Source organism: Monodelphis domestica, chromosome 8 (genome assembly GCF_027887165.1).
Source record: "Monodelphis domestica isolate mMonDom1 chromosome 8, mMonDom1.pri, whole genome shotgun sequence".
In the NCBI taxonomy this organism is placed as follows: Eukaryota; Metazoa; Chordata; class Mammalia; order Didelphimorphia; family Didelphidae; genus Monodelphis; species Monodelphis domestica.
Window position 1 is genome coordinate 169,758,251 of NC_077234.1, and position 26,313 is coordinate 169,784,563.

General features: G+C 35.2%; 1 protein-coding gene across 1 annotated transcript; it reads right to left on the bottom strand.

Annotated features, from left to right (window-relative positions):
- Positions 1-229: 229 nt before the first annotated feature.
- SLC10A2 (solute carrier family 10 member 2) lies at positions 230-25,732 on the bottom strand. Its single transcript, XM_001376304.5, has 6 exons — positions 25,200-25,732; positions 15,748-15,866; positions 11,473-11,561; positions 8,515-8,690; positions 7,001-7,158; positions 230-3,552 (listed from the first exon to the last, which is right to left on the bottom strand). The coding sequence occupies exons 1-6, from the start codon at positions 25,571-25,573 to the stop codon at positions 3,422-3,424; spliced, it is 1,047 nt and encodes a 348-aa protein (XP_001376341.2). The 5' UTR covers positions 25,574-25,732; the 3' UTR covers positions 230-3,421.
- Positions 25,733-26,313: the final 581 nt, after the last annotated feature.

Below are 26,313 nucleotides of genomic sequence, written 5' to 3' on the forward strand. Positions count from 1 at the left end.
AATTCCTTCTGCAGCAGAAGCAATATCTCTATTGCTTCGATCAGTAATTCTTCTCTCTGTAATTATTCACACTCCTCAGCTGCAAAGTAGGTATAATAAGACTTGCACTTCTTGCCTCACAGGGACTTGGTGAGTAAAGAGCTTTGAAAATGGTAATAATAATTCACATTACTAGGCACAGAACAGGTAATCCCAAGTACTTATGGAAATAAATAGAACAGGCTCTGAATTAAATTATGACAAATCTTGTTTATTTTTAAACCCATGAAATCTCTGCTATAGACTTGAGATCCTTTTCATTTGTTTTTTTCCTTTGGAAGGGAGAAATAAAAAATTATCTTTTTTTGTCTTTAAGTTTCCTTTCTCAATTTTCCATTTCTTCTCCCAATTGACTTGGATTTATGCATGCTAGATTTTGAAGGCAATACTGATATGCTCTTAAAGGGATAAGATTATGGTTGATGATGGGAAATTTGGTTACTTCCATTGCATAAAACAAAATCTGAAGACGGTCAAGTGATCTGGGGAGATGCAAACATTTTATGACTGTTTACACACACATATAAAAATATACATATAAACACACACAAACTAATCTATCTATCTATCTATCTATCTATCTATCTATCTATCTATCTCTATATCTATCTATCTATCTATCTATCTATCTATCTATCTATCTATCTGTCTATCTATCTATCTATCATCTATCTGGAGTTCTATCTGCCTAATAGCCTATCTGCTTTCTCTGAATAAGTGTTTCCTTGTGGTTAATACAGAGGATTTGATCAGTGACCTGACTTTGTGATCTTCATTTCTTTATCTACAAAATCAGATTATTCCCCCTCTCCTGAATTGTTGAAAAACTGTCTACAAATGAAATTTGACTTCTTTTGAGCATAATTTATGACTTCATGTCATAACTATCATAATTATTAATCATAAAACTGATGAATGTAGAAACAAACATCCTAAAACATTATAATTCTTTTATCAGTCCTCTTGATAATCAGGGAGATAATTTTTGTGGTACTAATTAATCAATCACACTAGTTAATCATTTAAAAACTTATTGAAGAACAATGTAACAGTAGTCACTAGATGAGTTTGCTCACAGGGCTAAACCTCAGAATCAAAGAAATCACACTTTGAAATGACTTAAATAGAACAAGTTAAAAAACATTAAGCTAGCTTATTTGACTTTATAATAACATATTAATTTAATGTGAAACAGAAGCAGCAAAATATACATCTTAATCTGATTCCCAAGTTCATTTAAAAATAGAGATCTGTCATTTCAAAGACAGCTTTTTTCTCCCCTAAAGAAAATTTTGAAAATAAAAAATAGCAAATAACAAAACAATCCACAAAGTACTATGTTCACATTATGTAGAAAGGGATTCTTCTTTATTTGTTTATTTTGAACAACAGGAAGAAACAATGCTGCTTGCTCATTGTAGATGTTGATATCCAATCTTTGGACTTGGCATGTATTTGAAATTCTTAATGTGAATTCATAACTGTAAATCTTGGGGCACTTGTCTGTCATCTGTTTGATGAGGAAAGTATAGAAATCTAGCCATAAGGTTTGAGATACTTCCTTTCTCATAGGTAAAACTCAATTCTTTGAAGTTTCATTAGGAGAAAATTTGTTCTCTTCCCACCTCTTTTCTTAGAAACAAACAAAAAACCTCAACCTATTAACTTAAAATAATTTAAAAAGACCATTCTTCCCCCCCCCCCACACCCCATAGTCAATATTTGTCTTGACGTAGGGTGGAAAATCTGGGAATTAGCTAAATATCAATGTGACATTCATTGGACATCTTTTGATCAGAATGTCCTTATTTTGAACTTGAGAGCTTATATAGTCTTCTTACTTTGGAGCTATACTACTCAGGAACCATATGAAGGCATTTAGTCTGAGCTCTGATCATTCAAAAGTTGAGAGAATTTTTTTTCTTACTATTAATGGAATAAGAGTACTAATAAGTGAGTTGGTAAAATGGACAAATTCTGCTGTTGAAAAAGGAAGTCGAATCCTCTATTAGAGATTCAAGCTTCTACCACTTCAACCCTCTAGCATCTCAATGACCTGTCATATCCTGTTTCATCTTTGCTGATTCCAAACAAATATACTTCCTTAGTCCTTCAGTACTCCCTTTCTTCTGCCAAGACTTGTCCTGCTCTTAGTTATTATAACATATCTTTGATCTCACACAATACTCAGGGCTCACCTCCCTATTAAACTCCTTCTGACCTGAATCACTCTAGCTACCTGTCATTGCTACTATTTACATCTGTAAACCTGTAATGTTCCATACTTGGAGAGTTTCTGTTCCTTATCTTTTCTTGTCTTTGTTTGTTTATTACCATTCATTGGACATCGCTTGTAGGGCAGTCACTGCTGCCTGCTTCCCTGGCTTCCCCATGGCATTAGCCTTTAATATGCTCTCAACACAGTGTATACTTTATCAGTATTGATCATTGGACTGATATACAACCTTTGTGACTTTTCCTATAGCGACAGAGGAGGAAGAAACTACTTTTCTTGGAGAAGGTTCTCAAAACTTCAGAAAGGTCTATGAAAAGTGAATGAATGAAAAAAAACATTTATTACACTTCTATAATGTGCAAAGTTCTATAATGTGTACAAAATGAAGTACATACAATTCATTTTTGTTAGTTTCCTGCAACATGCTATATAGAACATTATGTTTTTGAAGTGGATAATGGATGGAGAGCATCCATGCTGAGTAAGGGGGATATCTTTAACTCTATGCCCTTGTAGACATTCAATAAGTGTTTTTGGAATCAAATTGATTTTGTTACCAGTCAGCTATGATGTTAGGGTATCATTCTTGGAATAGGCTTTTACATTTTTTTCTTTTCTTCTTTTCACTCAGAAGGAAAATCAGATATTGGCCTGTGGTGTTCTCTGGCAGGTAATCTTAATGCATAGGATCCAAAAGCTTTGAATAATAATGGTTTAAAAATGTCACAGGAACTTTCAATCCTTCAATCAGATAAATACTGTAGCACATCTTAGCTTTTCAGCAACAATGAATTCTACTTGTATTTATGCACAAAATGTCAGGTTCTCATCTCAGGGTGATAAGAAACTCAAAGACTTCAACAGAAGGAGAATCTGGTGCAATTGCTATAAGCTCTTCATGGTGACCCTTGAATATTTGTTCTTGGCACAATTAAAAATCAGCTTGCTCTTGACAAATCCATGTAACATCAAAACAGGGCCACCAGTCAGTTATCATGGAATTCAATATGTGGCTTTGATCAGAAACCTAAACTTATCTTTTGACTTTTTTTTTTGTCAAATGGTTTACCAAATCAAAGACTTTAAAAAGAAGTTATAGAACAAGCATCTTGGTTTTTTTTTTATATCCCCTGATTTTGTTGGAGTCTAGTCTTCCTGCTGATTATATCCTCCATTCTCTTTATAATGATGGGATGATTGAGACTCTGTTTTACTGTTGTTACTCTCTGTAAGTTCTGCCATAGTTTTGCTAGAACATGTCTTGCATGCATAGTAGCCTAGAAAACAAAACAAATAGACATACACATATGTTCAAGATTGCTAACAAAAAACCAACATTGATGATAGGCTGCAAAATACTCCAGAACATGATCATGAACATGACCTTATTTATAAAACATTTTGCTTTCTGAAAGATCACTGAATATTCAAAGAAATGGAAACACTTGGAGAGATCAATTACCTCCAAGAGTATATTGAAGATGAAGCTCATTCATGGGTGCCCTGAATTTCTATAAGACCCAATACAGAACTACTGTGTCACATGTGAAAATTAATGGGCTATTCTTTGCCTACCGTTGGCTCAATTTTCACATATAGTTGTAAGCAAGAAAATGATTTTGGTCTATGAGGACTTTGTTGGTTATAAAGAATAATAATTCCCTGCATTTTTCTGCAAAAAAGAAAATAACCAAACTCCCAAACCAACACCTTGAACATTTGTGAGGCTGAAATATTCATTTTATGATAAGGAATTGATCAGGGAAAGAAAGCATTGCAATTTGACTTGCACGGTGTTCCAGGGTAATAGAGGAAGTCAGACTTTCTAAAATGAGTACATCAGAGCATACTAGACTTAGAAGGGACTTTAAGTGATCACTTAATCTAACTGTTGTGTAATTAATTTCTGTACCCTAGAACTCCAATTCCTAGTATCCCATGATCCATGTTCTCACATTACATACTGACATAGAGAGGATATAAATTTGGTGGAGAGCCCTGCCTCTTGCTCTCTCTTCCTGCGATCCTGTTTGGTGGAGGTGGTGTGAGCTGAGTGGCAGGAGAATATACTCTTGTGGCCTTTATTTTGTTAGATAATTACCTTTTTATTCTTTACTTCAAATGATTATTAATAAACTTTATAAAATTAATACTTGGAGTATTGGAAATTTATTTAAATCTCAGACCATCTAATTGTCAGAAGGAAATTAAGGTGAGACATAAAAAAGCTGACTAGAATTCAGCTCTTCAGATTTGCCAATTCAGTGATTTTTCTATTAGAGGGTGGCATAGTAGATAAAGTTTTAGACCTAGCATCAGGAAACTTCAGGTTCAATTTTTGCGTCCGGCACTTTCTAGCTTGTGAGACTGTGGAGAAATTTGAACTTTAAACTGTTTTAGTTTCCTTCTCAGTAAAAAGAGAGTAAAATATGCGTTTAAAAAATTAACAAATTATTAACTTCCTCCTCTATGTATTTCAAAAGATCCATGATTTAATTGGTGTACTATTACATCTACCAACATATATCTTAATCACTTCATACTTTAGTTTCATGATTTGCTAAGGTTAAAAATATCCATCCTACAGGAGCCAGCTTCTTAGAGGTGATCTTCTCTGTAGTTGGCTAGACAAGTCTTCAAGTTTGTAGTAAATGCTTTATTAGCTTAGTAGGACCTGTATAAGATTGGATTTTCCAGCAGGGCTTTCAAAAAAGTAGTGGGACTTCTAAGTCACAATAATAGTAGATTAGCTAGGTAGGTGGCTATAAAAATAAACTATAGAATATCTTTATATAATTACTATGTACCAGGCATCACACTAAACCCTGAAGATACAAGTACAATAAAAAAAGATACAGCACAAGACCAGACAACTCTTTTGATTTCTATGGTGCAGTGTTGACACATTTTGAATTTGTTGCCCACTAAAGTCCTTGAGCTGACTGAGATTACCCAGGGCCAAAAATTGAAGCCAGCTACTTAGATTCCTAGTCTGTTGCTAGATGGTACAGTGGGTAGAGTGCTGGTTCTGGAGTCAGGAAGACCTGAAGTTCAAATCCTGCTTGAGATATTAGCTATTTGACTCAGGAAAATCACTTAACCTTTGCTTTGTTTTTCTCAACTGTAATGGGTTTTATCAACTGTAAATTGGATTTAAAAATAAAACTTACCATCAAGGGCTGTTGTGAGGATCAAATGAGATAATCTTGGTTAAGTGAATAGTGCCTGGCACTTAGTAGAAGTATGATAAATGCTTGCTTCCTTCCATCCTTATTTCGACTACATTAAATCTCTTTTTTTTCAATGAAAGTTACTGACTCATAAACATGACTATTGAAAAGCAGACCCATGTTCAAATGAGATTGCATTCTGGGAGAATTAGATCTAGGAGGGCAGACCATAATGTGATTACAAGCCATAGGCAAATAGAAGACACACTGGATCCAGGGCTTTTTTTTTTTTTAATCCTTTCCTCCAGTCTTGGAATAAATACTGTTTATTGGTTCCAAGGTAGAAGACTAGTAAGGGTTAGGCAATGGGGGTTAAGTGACTTGCCCAGGTCACACAACTAAGAAGTGTTTAAGATCAGATTTGAACCGAGGACCTTCCACTTCCAGGTCTGGCTCTCAATCCACTGAGCCACTTAGTTGCTCCCACTTTGTGGGAGCAAGTCATAGCTAGAGTCCTTAAAATGCTTTTCATAGCCTAACAGCTGCATTATTATTATTGTCTTTCACTTTTTCATATTACCCATTAAAATGCTAAAAAGCTTTAAAAATTCCTATTGTTTCTTTAATAGAAAAATGAAATAAAAAAGATATGAAAGTGAAGAACAAAATCACTACTTTGAAAATAATAAGGGGGGGGATGAAGTTGTTATTTGAGGTAAGGCCAGCTGGGGTGGACAGGAGAAAAGATAAAAATAATACACCTAAGCTTTGTTGTGGTTCAGCCATGTCCAACTCTTCATGGCCCTTTTGGGTGTTTTCTTTGAAAAAATACTAGAGTGGTTTACTATTTGCATGTCCAGATCATATTACAGATAATGAAACTGAAGGAAACAGGGTTTAATGGCTTGCCCAAAGTTACCTAGCTAGTCAGTACCTGAGTCAGATTTGAACTCAGGAAGATGAGTCTTCTAGACTCTCAGCCCAGTACTCTATCTAACACACCACTAAAGCTTGGCACTTACTTAAATATGCCAGGATGTAATAGACAATCAAAGGAAGGTTTTGAATTTTTTCAGGTAAAACACATCCTTTGGATTACTTCTGGATTGCTTCTGGACATGGGGATACCTAATTATTTTGATCCATTCTTCAATTACATTCTTCAGTCTTTATTTGTAGGAACAGCCTCTGCTTCCAGATAAAATAACCTTGATATACTCAGACAATTATTTATGTGGGGATCTTGGATTTAACAGAAAACAATGAGTAAAGTTCTTTCCTAGTTACATACTTAGATGAACCCTTATATAACCTTGTGAACAGCATGACTTTCCTAAATTTATATTTCATGCACAAAAAGAATTCTTACTGGAAACCATTGAAGTTGGAAGCTTTTCATCTGTAATTAGAAAATTATAATAATATTATGGGTTGTTCCCCCAATTCTCCTTGTATTTATTTGTAAAACTCACTGTCAAACACCAAGTAATGATCATTTTAGCAATTCTAAGATTTTGGAAAGAAGAATAAGAGGACGAAGTATGATATTACTTACTTCCTATGAAGAGTCCTGCCATTACAAACTGGAAAATACTGTAGATGAGTGGGAAGGTAAACATCAGATTAAGCTCTTCAGGGCTGAAGGAGAGTTGTACTATTGTTGAACACAGCTGAGTGTTCTGCATTCCTGTTTCCAAAGCCACTGTACGACATCTAAAGATAAATTAAAATAAATGTTCAGAGGATATCTTTGTTTTCAAAGTACTATTAAATCTGTATTGTGCACACATATATACATAAATGTATATGCATCTGTGTAAATACACACATATTTATGGAATTATATTTATCAAGCCTATGATTCCATTGAGGAAAGGAACTCTGGATGAGGAATCCCTTTTAATCATTGCACCTTAGTTGTAATAGTCTTAGAGAGTTGATTGGGACACTGAGGAGAAATTATTTTCTCCTATATGTCAGAGGCGGGATTTAAATCCATCTTTCTGACCCCATGGTTAGTCCTTGTTCCATTATGTTTCATCTTTCTAGAAATACCATGCATATAGATGAAAAATATGTATACATTTCTCTGGGCATTTCCAAGAGGCATAAACATACTTATTTTTCTCAATTATGTCCTCAAATATTGGGGAGGGCACATACGTTCTCAATATAGACATGTCAACTAATTGATGTTGCCATTCTGGTTATATGAAATTGTATTTGTCAGGTATGGGTCTTAGATTGATAATGGTGAGGGTTGGCAGAGTTCTACCTTCTTTGCTCTTTGTGATTTCCAAATTTTTATTCTATTATTGAAGAGTGAAGAAAATCTATTGAAAGATTTCCTATTTGCTTTTCTGTGGTACAATGGTTAGAATACTGGCCTGAGAGTTGGGAAGACCTGAGTTCAAATTCTGACTTAGACATTTAGTAGCTCTGTGGCTTGGGGAGAACCACTTAAACTCTATCTGTTTTAGTTTCCTAATTTTCCTGTAAAATGGGTATATTATAGGTAGCTGATGAAATGAAATAATATGTGTAATGCTCTTTGCAATTCTTAAAGCACCATGAAGATACTAATGATTTTTTTAGTCTTGACTATCCACCAACTTTGAAAGCTTCTTTATTCTTTTCCCAGTTTAGACAAAGGACTAGAAGAAATATCTCTTCCTCCCTGGGAGCCAACATTAGACCCACAAATGTCACCCTGAGTTCCAATATTCAGCATCTTTTAATGATGATATTTCTATGACCTCTTTTTGGCTAGCAGAGCCTTTAGTTATTACAGTGTTCCTTTAATTGGCTTTTTGTCAAGTCCATGACTGGAGAGAGAAGACACTTGGAAATATGAGTCTCTCTTTGCACAATCCAAAAGAAAAGGAGCCCAAACAGTATGAGTTAGCATTTCCTTTCTCTGTCATGTCCATATTAAGGTAGAATCAATGAACATATAATGATTTTTTTTCTTGGGGTAGGTAGTGGTTTGGGAGAAGGGGTCATTATATTTTGAACTATGGCCTAATTTTGCAAGCTATCATCAAAAATCATACACCAAACTGAATGTACCTGTGCCAGGAGAGACCAGCTATCCTAGCCAGGAAGAAGCCCAGCAAGTAGCCAGCCATTGGAAATATTGTTCCTATAATCCATAGTTTAGGCTCAATAGACCAGGAACCCTGGTACAATATGCCTCCAGTCACAGCAATCACCACTATGAGAATTACACCTGTAATGGAACCAATCTGAAAGATAAGGAAAGACACATTGAATGAAAAGGATGCAATCAATCCAAATAGCCATATATATAACTTGTCAAAATAAGTCATAAGGAAAAATCCTTTGTAGTTGTTTTCTAGAGGCAGAGTATTGCAATAAAAAGTGGCAAGGAGTCCTAGACTTGGAAACAGGAGTGCTGGCACTGGGTACTAGCTCTTTTCTCTAATAGACAAGTCACTTTACCTCATTTTTTACATGTGGAATAAGGGGATATTATTAGTTGTACAGCCTACCTTTAAAGTTTTAAGAATTCTAAGAAATGTTGAAGAAATCCTTGGAAGATGAGAAAATCAAATACAGAACTGGTACAAATAATTTTCCAAAGTTTCAAATACAACATCTTTGGGAGATAGAAATGTTGCCAGGATGACTGTGAAAATTAAACATGATCATGTAGACACAGTGCTGCTTTGTAACCTACATAACGCTGTTCCAATGAAAACCTCTATATCTAGGGCAACAGAAATGAAGCCAAGACCCAAAGATTCTAGTCCTGAACAGTTGTGCTCCCTATACCTACCCCCACCTTTAGAGGTAACAAACAAAGTCACTCTCTTACATTGTGCCATTCAAGATTCTGAAGTGAGTTCCATATTTTCATGAAAGAACCAGAGAACTGATTAATACAAGAGATAGGGAGCTGGGCTAGGCTCTGAGGCTCTGATTCTGTGATAATAGATATATGGTTCATGTACAATCAGTCTAGAGATGATTACTCAGTTTGTGTATTGTAGCTTCCCTTTTTTCTCATCTTTTTTCCCTTCCACTATTTTGGTGTTATTTCATTTTTCTCCCACCTTTGCCTAAGAACTAAAGAACTATGCTAGATTTTCCCTGTTTGTAGATTTTAACTACGGTATCTATAGGATCAAGAAGTTATATAGCATTTAGTTCTGAAGGGGACCATAGAAGCTACATCATACAACTCTTTCATGTGGGATTCAAGGTTCAGAGAGATTAAGGTTGAGATCACACAGATAGTTAGGGGGCTGAGCCAGAATTCAAACAAAGCTCTCTGAACTCTAAGTCCTGTGTTCTTTCTAGTATCTCACTGCTTCCCTTTTTCATCTTGTGTCCCCCTGTGGTTCTCAAATCAAATCAGAAAAACTGGAGAAACACTAGCAGGGTCCCAATATAGCTAATAAGCAATATTACGGAATTTTCTGTTTAGCCAAACAGGAAACCACAATTGTCACTCCAGAGTAAGGAAGGAAGGATTTATTATTATGCATATGGAACCACATGGGATCATTCTTCAAAGTTCTGGGCTCGGTGTTTTGGGGCTCTGGGTATTTTATAGGTTTATTTGGAGGCACATACAGATATGGGGGAGTTACATGGTTGGAGACACATACAAGTACCGGGGATTACATGATTGGATGGAAAAGGGGGAGCAACCCTGTATCCTGTTACAGTATTGTTTCAAGAGGCTTCATCCTGTTGCAGCATTGTTCAAGGGGAGGTGACTTTAGGCTTGTATAGTCCTTAGAATGGTAAGACAGTATAAGCCCAGAACACCAATCCATCATGGATTTGTCAGGTCACAGCATGGGAAGTAAGCATGCCCTATGAAGTTCTGGAGTTCCAGCAGGTACAGGGGAAGGATAGGTTATTGGTCACCCTGTTTGTAGCAAGCTTCTGGGTGTGTCAGCCACATAAAGTCAGTCCTTAGAGCATAAGAGGGTTCCTAAAGAGGAGATCTAAAGATTTTCCACTACAGAAGGGTACATATCCCACTCAATAGGTCATGTGATTGAGAATGATAATAAATATTAACCTCAATATCACAAAATTACAGAGTTGCAAAAGAACTCAGAAATAATCTAGCTTAGCTTCAACTCAAAGTATGAATATTTTCTCTAATTTAAATGAATTTTCAATCAACTTTTATTTAAAGATCTCCAGCAATGGAAAGCTCTAACTCTGGGAGAAACCCAATCGACCTTAGGACATTCTTAGGAATTCTTGCTATATTTTGAGCATTTCCTTAATAAAAGGAAATATATATTTAACTTTTTCCTGCAGTCTTCAAAAGATATTAAACATTGAAAGATTTGGTGAAAATCATAGTGGATTAAATGTAAGATGTTTGGCTTCTAATCTTCATTCCACCACTTCCTAACTACATACCTTTTTCAGAGTTCTTTAATCTCTGTTAAATCTAAATCTTTTCTATTGCAAAATGGGGTTATAATACCCACATTCTGAGGGTGAGACAAAGTAATATATGTGAAAGTACTTTGAAAACCATAAAAGTTTGTAAGGGATTTTTGTTGCAATTTTTTTTATTGTTATCTATATTTTATAAGGATTTAATGAATATAAGAATCTTGGCTGGAGAAGAATTTTTCATCATCCATCCATTCACTTTCTTGCCTACCCCTATTCTATAGTTCAGTGGTTGAGATTTTGGCTCCAAATGCTCACAGGCTAAAAAGCACAATAAAATACCAAGTTTTCATGAAGGATATTAGAAGGATATTATAGTTTAAGGAGGATAAAATGCCAAGCACCATTTTGCATAGTTTGGGACAACTTCCTCATGTATAGGGATAGAAATGTACTTTGGTTGTGTTCATAGAAGAATAGTGAACATGGAAATATAGTCTGGGAAGTTTCCAGATGGCCCCAGGAGAAAAAACATATAACATGATAAAAAGAGATTTAAGTGTCACTAAAGAAAAAAAATATTTCTATCACGATGTTTGATCATTTATCTGTGTGGGCAATGCTGCATAAGTCTCTTACCTTAAGAATGACTTTGGCTTTCTCTGGCCATTTGTGATTGACAAATATTCCCACAGAAATAGGGACAATGAGAGCAACCAAAGAAATACCTAGAAATAGCAAAAGGGGAAACTTTATTGTACCAAAGAAAGAAAAAGTTAAAATAAGAGAAATAACATCTTGCAAGGACTTAAAAGACTCTGGTCCCTCTCCTTACAGATCAGGTTCTCTCCAGTAATAAATCTATGATTCTTTGATAGCAGTGGTAATGCAGAATAGACGGTAGAGAGCCTTATTTTGAATCAGGAAGAACTGTCTTATTGTTGGCATAAATGAATGGGTGGATTAGCTGGCAGAGGAGATAGTGTGCTGTGTCTACAGTCAGAAGGACCTGAATTCAAATATGACCTTAGACACTTACTAGGGAATTCATTTGATCTCAGGCTACCTCTGTTTCCTCATTTGTAAAATAGGGATAATAATGGCACTTATCTCCCAGGGTTTTTGTGAGGATAAAATGAGAGAATATTTTAAAAGTTCTTTTTACTTTATGAAGTGCTCAACAACAATAACAACAATGACTACTACTGCTACTACTATGACTACTATAACAACTACAACCAACTACGACTATGACTGTTACTATTACTACTACCAGTATTTCTATTACTTCTACTACTACTATCACCACTATGATTATTATTACTACCACTAGTACTACTTCTTTCACCACTATTACCACTACTACTACTTTTGCCTTGGGCAAATCACTAAGTCACTCTGTTCCCTGGGCATTAGAAGAATTGAATAAGAGATGCTGGGTATATAAATATTCTTCCTTTACTACAATTACTAAATTTCTTTTCTGTTTTAATATCACCATCCCTACTACTGCCTTTGATTTAGTTTCAGTTATACAAATGCTTTTTAGTAACTGGCTCTTGCCATTTCTAAAACAAGAGAGAAATGGCAGTTTTTTTAAAATTCAGAACTTAATTTTGTAGAATGAACATTCAGAAGATCCTTGATTTAAAGCTGATTTAAAGGAAGTGACTTTAATGGTCTTTTCCTCCTCTGATACAGATGAGAAATCTGAGACATGGAAAGACTGTGACCCCACAGCCACCCCCAGCTTCACACAGCTAGTCTGACGCAGGATTTAAATGGAGTTCTGCTTAAGTCCAAGTTCCATGCCCTTTTCACTAGACCACAAATTCTTTTCTTTTCTTGTTTTTATGAGTGTGTATTAGCAGCTAATGTAGAATAAGAGCCCTTTTCCTGGAGGTAGAGAAATAAATGCATTCAAAATTAGCCTGAGTTCACCAGGCACTCTGAAGACCCTCACATGCTAATAACTTCTAGGGCATCACTGACTCAGCTTCATTCAAATCCATGGCTTATAGGTGATAGAATAGAAGGGAAAGCATGCTTTAAATTTTCCTTGAGATAATCTATTTGGCAACTTCTCAAGTAATTACAATTCTTTGCAGCTACGTGCTCACCCAGCCAGATAACAGAGGTATACTTCAATTTCACTGTGTTCAATTTACTGCTGTTCTTGTGACATATGGTTTGTTTCCCCATATTATTCAACAGCCATTTGTCCAGTCGATGCTTCTATTATAGCAGCCACAGCTTCTACCTTCTCATAGCATCTTGGGTTCATGCTCTCTCTTTTTTCTAGCCACCCCCCTCTTTCTCCTCTTTTTCTATCTCTCTCTCCTGCCTTCTCTCTACTTTCTCTCTCTTTTTCCTTCTGCCTGTCCCCTTCCTATCTCTTTTTTTCTATTTCTATCTTCTTTATTTTTGCTTCTCTCTTTTCTCTTATTCTTTCTTTTCTCTTATCTCTCTTTCCCTTTATTTCTCCTTTCCTTCACTCCTTTTCTCCTCTCTTCCTTTTTGGCATTTAATTTCTTTGAAAATATTTTAAAGGCTCTGAAATGCATTAATGAAATTGTAGTCAGGCTTGGAAGCAGATTCTAAGCTATCTAAGGCTGGGAACATTAATTAAAATAAGCAGAGTTGAGATAGAATAGATTTACTTTAGTACAAAAGGAAAAGAAATCACCTTCTTTATGACTTTTATCTTTTTTGATTAAATGGGTTAGTCACTTATTTAGCCACATGTTTTTCAAAGTAGAATTAAATAGGTACAATGTCAGATTTAAGCTAGGTGCTTAATAAGGATAAGAGGGATCTAGGGCAAAAAAAAAAACAGATGAAAAAGAAAGGCAATTGGGGAAGAGAAAAGGAGTAAGAAGAGAGAAAAATGGAGAGGGACAAAGTATAACTGTCAATGGTTTTCTGTGTATATTTAGTGGTAGCAGTTCTATAGGTTGCCTTCCCGTTATTTCCATTTTTATCAGATTTAGGATATTTAATATTTGTTATGGGTCTACAATGTACCAGGCACCATACAGAAAACACACATATTTCATATAGAACCTTTCATTCAAAGTTCTTTATTTACAAGGAGGAGACTACTGTCATACTATTTACTTTTCAAGGTATGGCATTTAATTATATGTACTTATAGTAGTGATTTTTATTTTTACTAATTCATGCAAGTCATCTTACTTTGCCTCTCTTGAAAACTTGAAAGCACCTACTATGAAACATACCAAAGCAAATTAACTCATTGTAAAACTGAACACATAACATTTAGCTTATTAATACCATTCTTTGACCAGTCGAAGCCAAATAGTGGCAGATTACACATGTCACAGGTGCTATGTATTCAGAGTGAAAATATATCTGAGGCACTTTCATTGGTGACTTTCTATAGTATAGCTTTTCCCTTTGGATTTAACTTTATTTTTTATATTTCTATTCATGATGTTACTTTCCCTTATTACCTTTGCTCACCCCAAGAGAACATTATGAAAATTCCAGATCAGTTTCTAGACTTAGATGGAAAGAACATCCGAGTTCTCATTCATTTCATTTGATGAATTATCCAGGATTCTTATGTTTGTGGAAGCTCTTAAATGACAGAAGTTAAGAAATAATAAAACTTTGTATACCTATAGGACCTTAAACATTTAAAAGGTACTTTCATGTTATCAACTTTCCATCTCCTCAGTTGTAAGAGTCCCTATTTTGGAAAATTGAGTAGTCTATTATTCCTATTTTCTGGCTGGTGGAACAAAAAATTGGGACATTAAATATAGCAATGGACCTAGAGAAAATTCTTTCAAAGCCCTAATTTCTATTCTCCTTCCTTCTAAAGTTGTTCTCTTTTATATGCCCAGTATCTTCATGATCTCCTCTTTTTATTATAATTTACCCTTAAAATGGATCAGATATTATTTACTTATACATTAGTGTGGGTTTGAGCCTTGTGCCATTTCTGTTAGACATTCAAGTTTAAGCTTTATTGCTAAATATTACTAATTTTTAAATTAAAGATGGTTTCCCTATTAAAGAAAATCCATACATTTAAAATCATGTGCACCATGCTAAAAAGTACTATGCTACTGATTAAATCTATTTTGGGGCTACCCAGGTAAATGTATAATAATTAAGCTGAGAATGAGAGGGATGAATGCCTAGACACTTTTGAGTTCATTCTACATTATTAACACTTTCTTAAGTCTATATAATCATCACAACAATAAACTAAACCCTAATTTGTAGCAATTGCTGATTTCTGAGGTGTAAATGATCACACTGAAAATTTAACAACTAGCACTCACTTAACTACATAAAACCAGGTTTGGTTAAGTGACTGACATATTGGTGATCATATCTGAGTTAGTGGGAGGCAAGACTGGAATCGAGTTTTCTGTTCTCTCTGTTCTTTCTTCTATACCAGATGTATGCATATATGTATGTATATGTACATGCACTTATATTTATGTATACATATGTATATTAGGAGCATACATTATTCTTCCTCATTTTATTGTTTCTCAGTCATGTCTGACACTTCATGACCCAATGGGTCCATGTGGTCTTTTTGGCAAAGATACAGGAGTGGTTTGCCATTTCTTCTTCAGTTTTCCCCCATTTTACAGATGAGAAATTGAAGTAAATAGGGGTTAAGTGACTTGCCCAGGGTCACACAGTTCATACATGTCTGAGGCTACATTTGAACTCAGATCTTCCTGACATCAGGCCCACTATTCTAACCACTGGACCATCTCACTGCTTCCTCTCTATAGTAGGAATATTTTAAAAATCAGGAAAGGCTTGTAATTAATAGAAATGAACAGTAGAACGAACCCAGGAAAATTAGGAAGGTAGAAAACAAACAAGATAAGAAAACACCTTAAAGTATCACATAAAAAAACTCACCTAAATTGTCATAGGGAATTTTAATTGTCCCAGTATCTATCCACATTTTTGTATAAAGAAAGAGACAAAGAGGCATCATTCCCAAGGCAAGCAGTGTGGAACATGTTGTCATGCTGATACTGTGAAGAAATGGACAAAATTATTTATTTAATTTGAATTTTTTTTCTCTTTTTTTTCCAAGTGGAATTCTCCCCCCACCCTGGAAATTTATAGTACAACATCCAATGTGAGATTATCAATAGCAGTAGCATCATGTAGTTCTTTGGTGTCCAGCCTTCCTTTCATGCCACTTCTTATTTTTAATCTATTGCTCTCCCACAGGACTATATCTTACTCTCATGTGCTGCTAAGGACTTTAATTATTATCATTTTAACTCTCGTGAGATCAAAGATCATTACCCTCAAACTAGACTTCACAGTCTCTCAGCCCCCATTACTTGGAATCTATCTTAGGGCAGTATTATTGTTGTGGTTCATATCCAATATCCTTCTGGTAGTTCAGTATTGGATTATTTCACATTGGTATCAAAGGGGCTTTCTGGGGACATCTGCCTCTTCTCTACCCTGCCTAGTGGAGAATAAGCCTCCAAGGAAGTATTTTCTGAGGGGTGATTATATATATATTATATTAATATGTTATATTATTATATAATTATGATATAATTCATTATATACATGTATTATAGAATTATTTTATATACTTAATTATATAAAATATAATATATAAATAACATACATATATTAAAATTTCTAGTTAATTAAGAGTAGAAAGAAATAATTGTTAATTATAGCCTAAACTGGAAAGGAATTTAGAGATAATCAAGTAGAATTTCTCAATTTTATAAATGAGGAAATGAAGTCTCAAAGACTAAGTAACTTGCTCAAAGTTTACAAGGTCAAAAGTAGTAGAGCCAGAAGTCAGACATTGGTGTTCTGATGCCAAGTCTAGGGCTCTATCTGTGTCCATATGGAATTTTTTTTTTGCTATTTCATTTTACTTGGCTTCATTTTCTTTTCTGAAAAATAAGAGTGGCAGCTAAACTAATCACTAATGTCCTTTTAAGCTCTAAGTTCTATTGTACTATTGTTCTTTCCTAAAATAATTAAATTTTAATTATAATAAACTTTTTGAAAAGATGAAGTTTCATATTATTGATGTCTGGCATTGAGATAAGCATAGTGTCTCTAAGCAATGGCACATACTGTGTTTGTATTGCTGCCAAGTCTTATTCTAGAGGTAAGGCCAGTGGCAGACTTAGTCAGGAACTATAGTTAATTGTAATGGTATCCAGGGTGTGATTGACTTTGCCTACACGAGCTTGGTTCTGTATTGGTAGAGTCTCATTGAGGCACGGGGAGCAAGAGGAGGACATTAAAGTCAAGATTTAGTTATCCAAGGTCAGAAGCTGGCAAGGACTGGAGGCATCTGGCATGTCCAAGTTCTCTAAGGTTAACAGTCTGACATTTTCAGGATTGAAAGGCCAAATAGGAAAACGTGGTCTAGAGTTAAGAAATAATTGTTGTCCCACTTGGGTTGAGTTCATTCAAAGAAATATGAAGCCAATTTGTCTCTGTTGAATTTGAACATCTCTGCTGGTGCACTTCAGAGCCCTAGTTGGCTAATTCTCTGGATTTTCTGAAAAAGCTTCAGCTGTGGACAACTCTCCTCCACTGCTCCCCATTTACTATCTTGAAAACAGCTGCATTTTGGTGCTGGCATACAGAAATGTAAAGCACACATTTCCAGGAGTAATGGTTTAGTGTTACCTCCGCCAGGGGCATTTGCATTTTAAATAGAAGATATTGGATAACATTCAGTGACTCTAAGAAGACCTAAATCCCTTCAAAGACCAAATAAATAAATTGTTATTGATAGAATTCCAGGCAACTTGGAGGGCTGTGAGGGAAATAATTTTGGCCTAAGGGTTTTTTTCCTGGAACACCTCAAATCTCAGCACACCTTATAAGGTTAAGCAAAAGAAAATGTGCAAATGACTGAACTATGAAAACTTGCCATGAGATCTGTGTTGCGGCATTATTGCCCCACCAGCTCTAGTACACTCCTAAAGGCTAAACTTTCCCAACTGTGATGTCGAGCTTCAGACATTTCATTATAGTAATGTTGCATACTACAAATAATTCACATTCATGTGGAAATTAAGGTTTACAAAGTACTCACAACAACTTCATGAAGTAGTGATTACAAGAATTATAGTAATAACTTTACAGATGAGGAAAATGAAGTTCAGAGTGGTTATGTGACTGACCCAGGCTCATATAGCTAGTAAGGATTAGAGCTGAAGTTTACAGTTCTTTTGGGTTCAAGTCAACAGTTAATTCTACTTGGAACAGAGCCTCTAATGGTGGCAAGTATTCCAAGAATTGTAGGAATGAAGAGGCTCCCTTCCTCTATTACTATAAGAAGATAATAAATATGGCGTGCATAGAGAAGGCCTCTCTCTCTCTCTATTAATATGTGAAGAAAAAAATGTAAATGTGCTTAAATCAGCAAAAAAGAAATAAATCCTTAAGTGAAAGTTTCCCATTAAGGTAAGCAAAATGAGACTTCTTTTAAGTAAAGATATGTATTTTAGATTTAATTCACTCACTTATCTATAGACAGCTCAGCAAAAATATGAGTTTCACAGAGAGAGAGAGAGATAGACAGAAAGACAGACAAAGAGACAGACAGACAAAGAGCCAGTCAACTTGGAATAGTGAATAGGGAGCCGATGATAAAAACTTGAGTTCAAGAACCATTTCTGATATATGCTGGTGAAGTGTCATTTAGCCTTACAATATTCTAGGCCACGATGGTGAACCTTTTAGAGATTGAGTGCCAAAACTGCAACTTTCATGCCTTATGTGAGACCCCCACCTTACCCCAAACAGGGGAGGGAGGAAGTCCTCAGCTTTCTTATTGGGCTGCTAGGCAGAGAGGCAGGTCATGCGATCCTCAGGTACATGTGGAGAGTGGGAAGGGAGCAGCCCCCTCTTGCATTTTCAGCCATGCATACCATAGATTCTCCACCATGGTTCTAGGCTATGTTCTAAGAACATAAATTTCAGAGAAGGTGCAAATTGGATTGGTAGAGGGAGTTTCCTCATCTGGGAGGTCCTTACACATCTCTCACAATTCTAGACCTTCTAACCTTAGGGAATGGGGGAGCATAAAGGAAAAAAAATGCTCAGGAAGATGGATCTCTTTGTTATTCATTCATTTGGGGAATAACTTTCTTCCTAAATCTTTTATTGGTTTCAGTTAAGAATAATTTGAGTTACTGGTCATACTCTAGAAAAAAACCCAGCATTGGTATCTGTTTCCTTGAGTGATGTAGTCTATTGTAGTAGAAGGCTAACTCCATTTAGATAAGTAATATGGAGAAAAATGAAACTGGGAACTTTTAGATTTTTCAATCTCTTTGCTTATTCTTTTTTCTCCTCTCTTTTCAGGTGTCTTTAATTTTGAGTTGTTATTAATCGGCTTTATGGGAAAAGTGGAGGAGAGTGATATATTGCAAATCTATGGGAATGAAAATATGAGATTGGGAGAAGTCATCAAATATTTGATAGTCTTTGAGAAGGAGAAGATAGGCTAGGATGGGTCTTGGAGGAAAAGAAAATGACAGAAAATTGGGGAGATAATATATTTAATTAAAATGTTGCAGAAATCCATAAGGCACAACTGAAGAACTTTAAGTAGAAGAGGACTTGCTTGAATGATAAGAATTCATATTTTTAGAAAAAAAATTTAATAGATGCAAGGTTAGGGATTTGACAGCTCAAAGCTACCTGTGAAAGTGAGAGCTAAAAGAAAATAGAAAAAAAAACCTAAGACCTACACTATAACTCTATTAACTGTCAGCTAGCAAGTCTATGGAAAAAGTATAAAAGAAGAAGGATATGGAGATCTGTTAGTGTTGAAGAAGGGAGGCTGAAGATGAAGTCGGTGATCATTGTGTTTGAATCAGAACAGCAGTTAAGCAAGGATGTCAGGACGTGTAGACTAAAGAGATCTGAAGAAAGAAAAAAGAACGAAGAAAACAAAAAGGGTAATACAATAATGGGAAATGGAAAATTAAAAATGAAAGACAATATGAGGCATGAGGAAAACCAGCTAGTGCCAAGAATTAGAGTGAAATTGATAGTTTCCTCCTCTGTAAGGCCACTATTGATCTACTTTGTATTTATCTTGTATGTACTTTTTATATGTTATCTTTAGATATTAGAATTGGAATTAGAATGGAAGCTCTTTGAGGGAAAGGACTGTTTTTGCTTTTTCTTCGTATCCCTAGGGTGTATATGGTGCTTGGTACAACAGAAATACTTAATGAATGCTTATTGATTAGTTGATTGATGGTCATTCATTCCTTCATTTATTTATTTATTTGTTTATTTATTTATTTTTAAGACCCTTACCTTCCACCTTGGAGTCAACATTGTGTATTGGCTGCAAGGCAGAAGAGCAGTAAGGGCTAGGCAATGGGGGTTAAGTGACTTGCCCAGGGTCACAGAGCTGGGAAGCATCTGAGGCCAGATTTGAACCTAGGACCTCCCATCTCTAGGCCTGGCTCTCAATCCACTGAGCCACCCAGCTGCCCCCTGATGGACATTTATACAAATAAAGGTGACAAAAATTGACAGAATTGAGATGGGAGAGATGGTTTTAAAGGATTAAAACAACAATAAGATAGATGCAAGAAGTATTGATGAACAGAAAATGAAACAATGCAGAATCCCCAAAGAAGGGAGGAAAATAGTAGAAAATAATAGAAATTAATGTATTGGTCAATGGAAGGAAGGGGAAGAGTAAATCAAAGGTGGGTTTCAAAGGAAAGATTACAAAAACAGAATTATCCAAAAGTGAATTGAAACAAAGGGGGAAAATAGTACTTGTCAAAGTGTAGAGACAATTAGTATTTAAGCCTTTGTATTCTGCCAACTAAGGGTAATTAAACTTCTGCACTCTTTGCATCTATCTATGCCATCATTCTCAGGACCTCAACCCCTAGAAAGGCACAAAAGACATATGATTGGTCCCAGGTGTAAATGTGGTAAGGAAAAAAGTTCTAGTAGTTTCTTCTGAGAACTCCTAAACTATGGAGTATTCTAGGCAATAATAGAGCAATCCTCTGGACTGTCAGCTAGAAGGAATATTAAATGATGTCTTTCAGGAATAATCAAGTCCTAAGGTATTCACTTTACATCACACCTCTACCATACTGAGAAATCTTTGGGATTTTTGATGACATGTATTGAGTCAGTGTTTCAATTTGCATTTTCCCTAAAAGAGACTGTTGCACAATGCTAATCAACTATTTGCAGCTACTTCAAATCTCCTTGCAACAGTTTCCATTGGATGAAATCCCTAATAGTTTACCATTTCCTGAAGTCATCTCTAAATCATATAAGTCACTGTATTCTCTATCTGCAGGCACATTTTTCAAACAGGTGCTTTACATCTTAGGCACTTGAGGCAGAAGTGGAGGTGAAGGTTTCAAATGACTACCGTGCATCCATGGTTTCTGGAGCAACAACCTCTTGACTTGATCTTTGCATTTCCTGTCACAAACTGCAAGTCAGGAGGAGAGGAATGGGAGTATAAAGTAACAGGAAGCACAGAAGGTCACAGTGGTGATGGCTTGAATACAGAAATATGAAATTCTAAGGTGAATTTTATTTCCGAATGAGTGACAGTAAAAACTCAATTTTCCATTTCCCTTAGAGAATGAGTTTTCTGGATAGCTTAAGGTTACTCTTACATGGTGCCCCAGAGGAGAAAGAGTGCTGAAGTTGGGGTTTAACTGAATCCCAAACATTTATTAGCTATGTCTCTCAGCCTCAGTTGCCCTGAATGCAAAAATTATTAATATGTATTAAATATAATAATACTTTGCGTTCTTCCTTTATTCTGTTATTGCTACAGAGGAAAGTGTTTCATAAAATGGAAAGGTCTATATAGAAATAAGTAACTACTGAATCATCAGGTTTTTCATCTCCTTTTTATGATTTTTTGACTTATTCCCTCAATTTGGGGTTTTTACTTATTATTAGCAAGATACCCAAATGTGGTTGGTTTTTTTCATTCTTTTAATTGACAAATTTTAGCTTTTGAGGAAACCAGATGACCAGTCTTTTGTGTTATGTATAAAATAAGAGAAATTAGGCCCTGAGTGAAATTGTAAGGGGATTTCCTATGAATCAAGTGCATAAGCTATACTATGTGGACTTTATAACACTTATTTTGGCTGTATTGAAAGCGTTTAAGTTTACTTCCTGGTTCTTGGTTATATTAGGATCATAGGGAGATAGGCTTTGGATCTGGAAGTGACCTTAGAGATCACTTAGTCCAGCCCCCTTATTTTATAGATGAGGAAATTCTTTTCTGTGTAGACCAGGTTTCCTGTTGGCTGAGTTCCAGATAGGTGACAAATTCTAATACAGTGTCATCCGTAGTATTATATAGTACAAAAAGGATTAGATCTGGAGTCAGGGAACTTGAATTCAAATTAAGCCCATTGCTTATTGTTTGACTAAGCCTTAGTCAAATTACTTCTGCTTCTGGGCCTCAGTTTCCTTATGTGTAAAATGAGACTGTTGGACCAAATGTTTACTAATGTCATTTCCATCTTGAAATGCTATTAACCTCTTTCGGAGACTAGGGCAGTTTTCCAGTGAATACTGTGTCTATAATTCAAATTAAATTGTCTAGCACCTCATTTCTCATTATTGTTGCAGTGCACAATCTGATTACTTGAGAGACTTACACAAATAGAGAAATGTTTTAATCTGTTTTTCTCCCCACAGTTTCACAGATTTATTTCATTTTCTATCTTTAAATTTTTACTAGATGTAGAAAGCATGTACTTGCTAGATCATGTTACATAAACCATTCTATACTTTCTTTTAAAATTTTGATTGTTTTCTTATCACCCTCATTACTGAATATATCACACCCCTTACCTCCCCAGCAAATCATTCCTTGTGTAATAGAATAGAAAAGAAAAAGAAGAGAAAAAAATAGTTCAGCAGAATTAATTAACACATTAACTGAATGTGATATTATATGTGGTGTTTCCTCCTAATAGATGCCTTTTCCCTCATGCCTACAAAGAAGAGGGGTAAGGAACTCTCACATATTTCTTCTTTGGGTCAAGCTTGCTAATTTTAATTAATATAATTAAGCCACATTTCCTTTGTTGTTGTGGTTATTCTTAATTGTTTCTGTTTATATTGCTATATTCATCGCCTCTATCATTTTCCCAATTCTGCTTTCCCAATTCTCGTTTCCATATCCCTTTGTATGTCTTGCCATGTTTCTTTGTATTCTTCATATTCATTCTCTCCTAAGCACAATCATATGCCATTCCATTTATATGTAACACTTTGTTTGCCTTTTCCTTGATTAACAGACATTTTCTTCATTTCCAATTCTTTGCTACCACCAGAAGTGCTGCTATGAAGATTTAGGTGTATAAAGGAATTTCCAAGTTTATAATTCTTTTGAGAATTTTTTTCCTCTTTTGGTCACAAAAACAAAGTACTCCTGTCTTGTTTTCACTCTACCCTGTGCATTGTCTCCTCTATAAAATATATTTGTGTCTCCAGGGTTTAGCAGATGCCTCAGCACTAAATAGCATATCTTTGCTTTTTTCATCCATTCCCTGGGAAATAACCATTAATTTTACTTATTTGTGGTGGATAACTGGCATATCTTAGTTATCAGATACTTATTAGAGATGTCTGAATTTTTCATAGATTTCTTTTTATTGACCCATTTTGAAATCTTTTGCTAAATATACTTGCTAGAACACATTACACAAGCATTCTATAATTAAAAATGATATTTAAAATTTTCACATTAATATTACCCCTTCCTTCTAGGAAATGAAGTGATTTATTAGAATATACAACTGTCTTAGAGACATTTGATAAGATTGTGCTCAATAGTTGTCAGAAAGGAATCTCCATTTCAATAATTATTCAAATAAAGTCTTCTAAATATTATATTTATTTTAAAAGGTAGCTGTAAAAGTGAGATATATATTTTCCCTTCTAAAGAAATAGTAAATGCTTGTATTGGGAAATTATGTTATTTCATGGAAATATTACAGTTTTGTTGGAGAACAGTTGTATTTGTTTCACATCTTCATATTCATACAAATATACTCTAGTCAGGCTAAATCTTTTAAGATAACCTTGACTGGTGACCAGGCCATACTGGTCCACAGATCTTTCAGGATCGCACCTTCACATGCAAACTTAACATGCATATAAGTTGAACGTAATTACTATCCCTTGTTCTTTTTACAAAACCTTACTATGAAAGGTAGACATTGTATTTTCTTATTGGAGAAGAAAGGAGAGACCTGAAGAAATAGATTTATTTCTCATCCAAAGGAGGGAGGGATGGCAGAGCTGAGAGGAGAGAAGATAAAACTTGTAGAATTAGTACTCAGTTTCTCCCTCACTTGGCATGATGTCCTTGACACACACAGGTATATACTCTACAGTTTCTGCCTTTTTATATCTAATCTATACATTTCTCAATCTTCTCCTGAGTACAGTAGCAGGTGATTAACAGAGCTGATTGCCTACTCTATGGTATTAATAAGCTTGCATTACTTTAACACCTGGATATTATATATAAATGCATACCTTTCACAGGGAATGGCATGTTGGGAAACACAGAAAAATAATTTTTTCCTATTCAAATGCTTTTGACATTAGAATACGATCTATTCACTCTACTACCACATCTTATTTCTATTACTTTTTTTTCCCAGTGCTAGTTCAGACTGGAATATGATGAATTGAACAAATATTGCAATTTATATAACTCTGTGGGAAGCTGGGAAACCATTTTCTGTTTATTTTACAATAAAGTAATCACAATCCCTTTGTGAAAGAAAGAAGCAGCTTATAGTTCCTCCAGGTTCCCCACCCCACCCCCCAAAAGAAAATAAAGCACATTTTTGCTTTGAAGTTTACCTCCAAAGATAAGCTTAATTAACCCAAAGAGTGGGTCTATTTACTACCTCATCATAATTTGTTTCTTAACAACTAGTTGTGACAAAACTTTTCATTCCCTACTACTATCACTATGATTTCCCACCATTTTTTTGGTATTTGAAGGTTTTGCTGACTATAGCTTGTGGTTTGGAAGAGGTTTTTCCCTTCAGAAAATTGAGATTTCTCTCCCAGTGATAAATAGCAATTGACTGAATCTCCACCACTGATAACAGATTTAATACGATAACAATAAAAGCAGCTTCTGAAGCCAAGAAGCCTGTCAGCAGCACAAGGAAATGTATATGTCCTTCCTTGTTTCATTTTTTTAATCATTTGTTAGATTAGTGATTGATTCATTCCAAATTCAGCATGTTACACACAGACTTCTAAAATGACAAATCCAATGTGATTTCAATAAAATAATACTTGACTTCTCTTACCTCAGGTCCATGTCACCATCACACCAGTAAGCCAAAACATTGGAAGCTGTTCCTCCTGGGCAACAGCCCATGATGAGCACGCCAACAGCCTGGATAGGGTGGATGTTAAAGGCCACTGATAGGATAAAGCCCACAAGAGGCATAATTCCAAACTGACAAAGGAATCCCACAAATATACCCCATGGTCTCTTTAGGTTATCCAGGAATTTCATAATTTCTACATTGCAGCCCATGGAAAACATCACTAAGGCCAACAAGGTGGTAAGAACAGCACTTAGGATGACACTCAGAGTTCTGTTGAAATCACTCTCAGTTAACAGACAAGATGTACCGGTACAAACGGTGGCATTAGGAAAGCAATCTGTAGAATTCATTGTTGTTCTGGTGGCTGGTGATTAAGTCTTTAGTATCTGGGTTTCCTGAATGTTGTCCTTGCTGTACCCTGAAGGAAAAAGGAATATCTACTGCAACCACGTCAAACTTTTAAACCTTTCTTAACACGTATCACTTGGCATCCTATAAACACACACACACACACACACACACACACACACACACCTCCCTAAGAAGCAATAAAAAACAATAAATACCTGAACTTCATGGATACCAGTTGCAAGATTTAACTTATTATGACACAGCACAAATTATGAATCATAAAATTCCAGAAAAATTATTGGTTATAGACAGAGAATTTCAATTAATCATTTATTGGGTTAAGATTGAACTATGTCATATAAAAAAAAAGGTGTGTTAATGTTTAATGGTAGAAAGTTCTGCTCAATGGGTTTAGTTTCTTTTTTTTTTTTTTCTGTTACACTTGAAAGGAATTCACCACAGATTGTTTTTGTACATCTAAGTTCTGGAAACTTGATGGCCCCATTTTTCTGCAACCTAAGGACTATAATAGTCCTGATGAAGATATGGCAGTGACTATAGCGAAAATAATCAGATTTCTGAGATCCACTCTGGATCATGGACATAGTGGAATTATGAATCTTGGTAATTACATTAATGATGGATACAATATAAGTATTTAGAGGAATGAGTGTAAGAGATTAAGTTTATTTATTTGTTTAAAAACGCTTACCTTTCATCTTAGAATCAATACTGTGTA